The 9,151-nt window shown below is 37.0% G+C and overlaps 1 protein-coding gene across 1 annotated transcript; it reads right to left on the minus strand.

Annotated features, from left to right (window-relative positions):
* Nucleotides 1-122: 122 nt before the first annotated feature.
* LOC126386728 (calglandulin-like) lies at nucleotides 123-5,526 on the minus strand. Its single transcript, XM_050039276.1, has 5 exons — nucleotides 5,477-5,526; nucleotides 5,149-5,323; nucleotides 2,530-2,674; nucleotides 2,161-2,261; nucleotides 123-291 (listed from the first exon to the last, which is right to left on the minus strand). Exons 1-5 carry the CDS (start codon nucleotides 5,477-5,479, stop codon nucleotides 248-250), a joined length of 468 nt encoding a protein of 155 aa, XP_049895233.1. The 5' UTR covers nucleotides 5,480-5,526; the 3' UTR covers nucleotides 123-247.
* Between the last annotated feature and the right edge of the window lie 3,625 nt (nucleotides 5,527-9,151).

The following is a 9,151-nucleotide window of genomic DNA, read 5'->3' on the forward strand; positions in this document are numbered from 1 at the left end:
ATCCGGGTGGCAGCTCTGAGGAAGTTAACCCTATCATGTCTTTTCTGCAACTTTAGGAAAACAGAAAAAGAAGCCCACAAATAAAGCATGGATTACTTTTATTTCACTGTGAGGGATTTGTACAGTTATTCACAAATCACACAGATATATTTGCACACATTTCCATTTGTACAACTAGACAGTACTTGTCTTGTTTTATTATTGTGTAACACATGTTCACAACAGTTGCAGAATATCCACATGTCCTTCAGCTCATTTTGAAAGAGTCCCCAGTCATCATGGCCACAAATTCTGGAAGAGTTAAAATCAGCAGTTAATATTTTTGTCATTACATATTACCCCCTCATTTGTTATCCCAATCAGTTCAGTCTAAGGACACATTTTTAAATTTGGATATTTTTTAAATTAAAAAAAGTAAATAAATGCAATCCTTGTCGCAGGAAACAACAACATGGTAAGAATCATAACTTTTTTGTAATTTAATATCGTCATAGACAAAAGTAGCTGACAGGTTAAAGAGTTCTGGAGTGAAAATCTGAAAATAAGAATGAAACTTTTCACATGAATTTTCACAGCTTTAAATGTCCAGTGTGCAGGATTTAGGGGGATATATATAAAACAAAATAATGTTTTCTTTAGTGAAAAATCACCTGAAAATCATGTTTTACCATCGAATGAGTCGTTTATATCTACTCCCTTGGAGTCTGCCATGTTGTTCTACAGTAGTCCAGAATGGACAAACAAAACACTGGCTCCAGAGAGGGCGATTTGCATTTTTGTGGTGGCCACTGTAGCTCTCCTACACGCTTGGCACACTGCAGAGGTTTCAGTTAGTTGAAATCTGTAACCTCAGCTGCCACTAAATCCCACACGCTAGACCAGGGCTATTCAATTACAAATTCAACTGGGCCGGATTTTAAAACCAGAAAATGTCGATGGGCCACATTTTCAGCATGTGTATATATATTTATATAAATATTTATACACATGGCCCTCCTCAACATAATGCAGAAACAGAATAAAAAAGAGCTATCAGTGCACAGAAGCAAACTCTTATTTAAAGACATATACTATGACTTTTTTCAACATACTGTACTAAAACATTTTATTAGTATTTTTTTTTTTTTTTTTTTTACATACAATACTCAGGTTAACAATCAAACCTACATTGTGAAAGTCCCATGCATTGACCATCCACCACGTCTGCAGTTCTCCAGGGACTCCCCATTTATACCATGTCACCTGACTTTGGTCTGAATCTGCACTTTTTGTCTTGTAAAATGACAACACTGAGGTGTTTTCAACACACTGTACTGAGTTATTTAGGTTTTTTCGACTTATACTATGAATATTTCTAAATTGGTTACACATGGATGTCCTTTGTTTATTTTTTTTAATGCTTTGTCTAAGGACACAAGACAAAATCTTCAAGGAGGCCCATTTGTGTGTCGCTAGTTCGTTAGCTCAGGGAGATAGAGGACCGATTTGAAGGTCAGAGGATTGGGGTTCAATTCCCAGGTGAACAGCCAGGTTGGAAGTCCTTAGGTTGAATGTTCAATCCTAGTCCAAGGCATCTGAATTTTAAATGCCACTGTCCAGAGTAGAGAATAAAAGTCTCCGCGAAACACAACGGAAGTGTGAGGTGGAATAGCTCAGTAGCTCAAAGTAACGATAATAGCCAATTATGGCAGAGCTTATTATTATTATTATTACGGTTTTGATTAAATTTCTTGGTACCAATCCCTGCCCGGGCCACTCAGAGGTTGCTTCTGGGCCATATGTAGGCCACAGGCCGCTAATTGAATAGGCCTGCACTAGACCTTTAATGAAGGTTGTAGTGTTAATAACATTTAATTTTCACTCCTCCGTAAAAATATTTATGCATTCAATTTGTAAACACATAATGGATTTATCTTGTTGAATAGTAATGACTTTTGACCTGAACATTTCTGACTGAATCTGGTAGAAATAAATTAACCATAGAAACTGAGAAGACAAAATGTCCAAAAACGGAGCAGTAATGTAGTAATGCTGTCAGTAGTGCTGTCAAAATGAACACTATGATAACAAATTGCCCTTAACATTAAATATATGTTTTTGACCAAATTACAGTTTTCTAGAGTGGTTATAATGGCCGGTAATTTAATTATACATCCAAACCTTCATAATCAATGGTTCCATCTCCATCTTTATCTGCCTCCTTCATCATCTGCTCTGCCTCGATCTCATTAAGTGGTTCCCCGGCATTCATCAGGACATATCTGGAAATGAATATTAAACATGAAGGAAGCAATGAAGGAGCATGATGATGACAAAATAATGTTAACACTGAGTGAACACAGAGTGGTTGGCATGAGGTTTTTTGTTTCATGGATTTTAATTTGAGATCAAAATAAATAATTATTCATCACTTGGACAGTCGACAGTGCAGTGTAATCCAGTATGCAATAGGTCAAATTAAAAGGATGTACTTATTCCGTGTATAGGAAATGTTTATGCTTTTCTTTTCTATCATTGTGTTATTCTTACTTGAGTGTGTTCCAGTCGATATATCCTTTAGCCTCTTTGTCAAATACTTTAAAAGCAGCTCTGAGTTCAGTGTCCTGGTTCTTGGTTCTTTCGTGGTACAGTGCCATCAGACCCAGGAAGCTGTCACAGTTAAATATCCCTTTACCTGGAGTGTCATAGAAAAAATTCAGTTAAAACAAAACATGGTTATCTGAGTGCAGCAGAGTGACTTCTGTTTGCAAGTTTGGTGCACAGAAACAGAGTACACAAAGACTTTTTCATGCACATAAAGACATACAAACTGAACATATAAGAGAAAAACAATGCATTAGAGATCATGTTATTTTATGCGCAATAAAATTATCTGACCACAACAATCTGCATCCCAACACACTGTATCTATGAAAAACTCCAGTGGTCACAATGTCCATGAACAAGCCATGATTCACAGCTAGAATTGAGTTAGAATTAATCATAATTTATTGCAAAGCAAACCACTTGTGCAGTACATCTTTGACATCAAAATGCCAAAGTAAAATTAACAAAAATGGCAGCATTATATTTGTGTATAAGGCTAAGGTAAACAGGACTTAATTTGACATAGTATATTAGCAAAAGTCCATTTAAAAGATGTCCTCCTTAAATTAGCAGAAGGCGGAAAATCATGATGTAGTTTGATAGTATTCAAGACTTTGCTGGACACATAATGAAGCCCCTGACAGAGTCTGGAGATTTTAGATTTGTGTTCTTTCATGATTTTACAGTGTGATTAAATTTTGTGGTGATGGCAGTAAACTATTTATTATTATTAGGGGACTAATTGTTTGGAGAAGGCTGCAGGGAGGAAAGTGTGAAATTTAATTGGAAAAGAAACGACATCAATACATTTTAATTAAACAAACCTTTTCCAACTTCAGGATGTTAGCTTAACTCCAATACAATTCTGTGTGTGTGTGTGTGTGTGTGTGTGTGTGTGTGTGTGTGTGTAGCACAACAATGGGAGCACTAAGTCTTTTTTATGGACTGAAACCATGACTGAAACCCACACATAATCACACAAAGTGAAACACTGACACCTAGTGATTGATGTGGTAACCTGCAGTATAAACAGAATACTGCAGTGTTAGATAATGGTGTGTTTGTGTTGTTTAAATAATGCGTTCTGGAAAAGGTTTCTCTCTTCAAAAGGTGCATGAGTTCGCTTTATAAATCTTAAATCTATCTAGATTTGCAATTAAAGTACAGATTTGATCAGCTGCAAAGAGTAACATGTTTTAGGATTCATTTATCTTAACCTTATCAGAGCAAGTGGCAAACATCCTTTTTATTTACCTTCCTACACTTTAGCTAATGGTAATGGCAAACTTTAGCCGATGTGAATGGCCAGGCTATCATTACCCAGCCTAATTTAGCACTTTAATTACGTACTTGGTTTGGGCTGAACTTTAGTCAGATAAAGCTTCTACTTCCATCCTCACCTCCGGGTACAGCTCAGAATACATGCAAGTCATTGCTTATGAAGGCATTGCTCAAATGCATTTACAGGTGTTGCTCATGCATGGAAATAGAACCATTTCATGATATAATACAGTCAAATACACCACCAACACTATGGTCTAAAAAACAGATGAATCAGTGGCTTTCTGACACAGTGTAACCAAAATAATTAACGTTCCTTTAAAAAATATGTGATTTATGGCATGGCTGTTGTACTGGATTACATTTTATGATACATATACCTTATAAAGTGGAAGTTCAAGAGATATACAGTCCCAGGTATGTGTAATACTCTAACTACCTAATCTATATTATCTTAAACGTAGTCACTGGCCATGAGAGCTCAGAAAGCCAAGTTAAAGGTCCAGTGTGTAAGATTTGGAGGGAATTAGTGGCATCTAGCGGAGATGATTGCAGATTGCAAACAGCCGAAACTTCTCCTGGTTATAATTCCTTCAGCATTCATTGTTAAAGAGGTTTTTCCCGGGGCCCAAATTATCCGCAGAGGTCTCCCTCTCTCCAAAAACAAACAGACCCAATGATTAAAACTGGTTAAAACACAGAATAAATCAGTTTCATGTTACAAATCAATGTTTCTCCTACACTGTTCAGCTCATTGCAGGTCCGCTAGCCCAGCACCTGCTAATGTGTGCTCACCTTTTTTCTCTGATACCTTAAGATCCAGATGTTAAGGTCTTTTTTTACCGGGAGCCAAATTATCTGCAGAGGTCACTTCCTCTCCAAACAAACTGACGTGATGATTTAAATTGGTAAAACACTGAATAAAGTAGTTTCACGTTAGCAAATTGGTGCTTTTCCGACACTGTTTGTTGCAGAGGGGCTACTAACTACAGAGGCCGAAGCGAGAATGGCACTGTTGAGAGCCATTGTTTGGTTTGTCCATTGTAGAATACTGTAGAAACATGTTGATCTCTGTCAACAAAGACTTGCTCCCTATGTAGATATAAGCGACTCATTCTAAGGTCACAAAAACATGACAATTCTTATTTTACTTACTTTTACTTATCATATTTTATTTCATTTCTGCCAAAATATACCCCTAAATCCTACACACTGGACCTTTAAAGATATTTTAGAGACTGATACTCTTCCATAGTATGGGCTTTACAAGTTTATATTCACCATCTTTGTCCACATCTTTGGCCATCTGGCTGAGCTCCCTCTTTGTAGGATTGATCCCCATTAAACTCATCAGCCTCTCCAGCTCCAGTGTCTTCACATCTCCATTTCCCTCTTCATCGAACATCTCGAAAACTCCTTTGTATTCTGTGATCTGCTCCTGTGTTAACTTGCTGGCCTGGAAGAAAATAAGGGCGTTGTTTAGGGAGTTGCAGTATTTAATATTAGCTGTTAGCAAGATTTATCACAGCAAAGCTTCTGAAATTGCTTCCATATTTGTTACATATAGTAGAATAAACCATTTTGTTTGCAAGCTTAGTTTCTTTCTCACCATTTTTTCTGGTAGTCCAAACACGGCTGAGGACAAGCACTGCGACAAGACTTACTGTAGAATGAGAAGATGTCTTGTCCTCATCATTACACTTCTAATGCTTGTTCCCTTGAGTTTAGAGGAGCATGCTTCGTGGCCTTTTATAGCACTTAAAGGATGGACTTATTAATCACCCATGAGGAATATTTAGTTAGTGATCTCAGCTAACAAATGGTAAACAGCATACTGGGATATAACATTGAAAAATAACTGGCTTGGTAAACTTTTAATTCATTAAAATATGATGTTGTTCTCAAAGTAACCAGGACGGAACAAGAGACAGACAAGATAACAAAATATGTAAACTATCAGATGCATTTTCTGACCTCAACATCACATGGTCCATTTATGGGAACAGCAATTAGCTTGCTGTTAGCCATTAGCAGGTGTTAGTGCGGCCCCCAGTGACTCTCGTGAAAGCAGACAACCAAATAAGGAGGCACTTAACTACAAGAAGTTATTTCCAACATTGCAATGGGAACATTAAGATTTCACATTTGTTAGTCAAGGGGCGAGGCTCTCTCTGTATGCCACAGTGTACAGTAAGATACAGCACCAAGTAAAGCGAGATGAAAGCTGTAACAGATTTTAGGGTATTGAAACTCAGTATTTACGTTATGGATAGTCAGCAAGTTAATCAGTAAAACAAACCAAAATTAAATTTATATTGTTCTATCCTATATTCATTTTCTCTGCATTTGTGATGAACATGTTGGACCATAGTTTGAACCACAAATGAAGTCATGAAAGACCAAAGTAACTGTAACAGATGATTGCTTCTTTAAGAAATGGTAAAGTTTTGATCAGTTTCATAAATTAATATATCACCAGATTATATTCATTAGGCTCTTTCTGACCTACACAGCTCAGTGGAAAAAGCTGTTTCTCCCACATTTGCCTGATTGTTGCTGATTTGCAGGCAGTAGCTCAGTCTGTAGGGACATGGCTTAGGATCTGGAGGGTAAATGGTTAAAGGGGGAGCCTTACTATGGCCAACACTGTGCTACCCCCTTTAATAGCATGTGTTTGATGTGTTAAAGGAGGGATACGTGGAAGCTACATTTCAACTGCCAAATTGTGTGAGAACTGTGTGGATTTGAAATTATATAAATATATGAAAAAAAGCTGTGTATCTGCAAAGCAATATTGTTTATGATCAGGCAAAGCCATGCAGAAATACTGTCTTCTTCCTGCTTCTTTATCTGTGCAATCCAATTAATTTGCACGTGATGATCAATGTCTCAAACACTGTGTTACCCAGCCCATCCCAAGCCCAAGACAATATGTACAGAAAAACATCAGAGGGAGACATGTACATGACTGAACAAAATATGAAGGATGGAAGATTATGTATGGAGGAATGAGACTGTGAATGGGTGTAGAGAAGGATAGGTGGAAGGTGAATGGATGATAGAAGGAAGGGGCAGGTGGGTCAAGAAAACTGAGACAAAACAGGAGAGGATTGTTGAGCAGGTATAAAGAAAGTGGGCTTGAGATGATTAAAGGTGTAGTGGATGTCTGGCCCTCCTCCCAACCCTTACTTTAATTGCTGGCATCATTTGCCAACAATTGACAAAAAGTCAAATTTAAAAGCAAATTTATTAATTCAATAACACATCACTCAACTGAGAGCAATTATTTAATGTGAGTTCCAACTATAATGTGCAAAAACTGTGCACGTGTACTTTTTTTTTTTTTAACTATTTTTGAGATACAAAACAAATAGAAGTAAGAGAAAATCATTTATCGCAATTACTTTAAAATTCTTACTGATATTTTTAATAATAGACTACCTTTTCCCCATGTGTGACGACTGCTCTGTGTGACTGAATTGTCTCGTTTTAATGTTTTGTAAGTTGTTCTTTGGTCTCTCTTGTAAAAAAAAGATGTTGATCTCAGTGAGAGTTCCTGTACAAATAAAAATTAACTAACTACTATTTGTTCGAAATTCAGTTTAGTTTATTACATTTATTTGTAAAATGCACGTAGGAGAACTATGGCCGCTGATGGGGAAAATGTGAAAACGCGAAAATGCAAATGACTCTATTTAGAGCTAGTGTTTGGTTTGTCCGTTCTGGGCCACTGCAGAAACAACAATGGAAGGGGAACCGATCCATATGTACATATAAACGGCTGATTCTAAGGTACCAAAAAAAAACAAGGATTCTTATTTTTAGGTGATTATGAACTAATGAAAACATAGTTTTATATACTGTATATATATATATATATATATATATATATATATATATCACCTTTATTTAACTAGGAAGTCACATTGAGATTAAAACCTCTTTTGCTAGTGAGACCTAACCAAGACAGGGTCATAAAGCAGCATAAAAACAAAGAGGACAACAAATCACGACAACGACAGTAGGTATGTCAAAATACATAATAAAGTGCAGTAAAAAAGGGCAGCATTACATAGTCTAGAGTTTGTTAGTTATTTGAAGCAGCTGCAGCTAGACAAGACCACATCCTTTATTCTAAGTTTTAAATTATTTAAAGAGATAAGAGTTTCAAGTAAGAGCTTGGCCTGCAGATCATGGACCAGGGACTGTAGTAGAACAGACTTGTTTTGCCAGCCTCTGTGCTGGTAAAAGGCACTTTAAACTGAAGACATTTGTGTGACCTAAGATTATGACTGCTTTACAAAGGTAAGAACTTCTGGTCTAAGTAAGTTGGAAATTTACCGGAGATGATCGATAGACCTACACAAAGTAAATGATGGCCATCCTACCATGCTGTATAATGTACAATGATGGGTCCTGAAGCTAGATTTAGTACCTCAAGGCTGAGTGATATGTGAATAGTGAGGCAAACCTATAAATAGTATTGCCAAAATCAGTCTGAGACAGAAATAGGCTAGCAACTAAGCATTTCGCTGATGCTGTGGATAAACATCACTTTAGCCTGTAGAGAATGCCCGGTGTGAATTTTAATTTCTTTGCGTACCTAACCTTTGCAATAGTCAATATGACATTTAAAAGTGAGACTTTTGTCTAACCAAATTCACAAATACTTATAATTATCAAAAGATTGAATAGAGACACCATCAACGGTGTTGGTGGAGAGGGTTTGAACCTTTGTTTACCCAGGGGAGAAAGTAATAATTTTAGTTTTGGTTGAGTTTAAAAGCAGTTTCAGATCTGTAAGGGTGTGTTGCAGGGTGTTTAAATCAGTCTGCAGATTTGAAAAAGCACACGAGTACACGACTGTTTCATCTGCATACAAATGCTACTTGCAGAATTTGAATTAGATATTATCAATATAAACTAAAAAAAGCAAGGGCCCCAAAACCGATCCTTGTGGGACACCCGTCTTCACAATGACTTAGTCGGACATGACATTGCCATGTTTAACAATCTGTGAATGATCAGTCAGATAACTGTGGAACCACTTTGACACTTTCCATCCAATGCCAGCACTCAGCAAGCTGTTATCGGGCAGTGGGTGGTCCACAGTATGGAAAGCTTTTGTAAAGTCTATAAACAGAGACCCACATGTGAGTTTGTTGTTCACAGCCTCTTTGATATCATCAGTGGCTTTTAAAGTGGCGGTTACACTGCTATGCTCTGATCTGAAGCTTGATTGCATGCTGTCTACTAACACTCAGCTATAGTTTAACGTATCCAT

This window comes from Epinephelus moara, chromosome 24 (genome assembly GCF_006386435.1).
Source record: "Epinephelus moara isolate mb chromosome 24, YSFRI_EMoa_1.0, whole genome shotgun sequence".
NCBI lineage: Eukaryota > Metazoa > Chordata > Actinopteri > Perciformes > Serranidae > Epinephelus > Epinephelus moara.

Excerpts from the sequence above, each read along its gene's own strand:
- LOC126386728 (XM_050039276.1), bottom strand. Across the intron at positions 2,262-2,529 it reads ATCGACTGGAACACACTCAA|ATATGTCCTGATGAATGCCG; the intron begins GTAAGAATAACA and ends ATTCATTTCCAG. Across the intron at positions 292-2,160 it reads TGGAACCATTGATTATGAAG|AATTTGTGGCCATGATGACT; the intron begins GTTTGGATGTAT and ends TAACTCTTCCAG.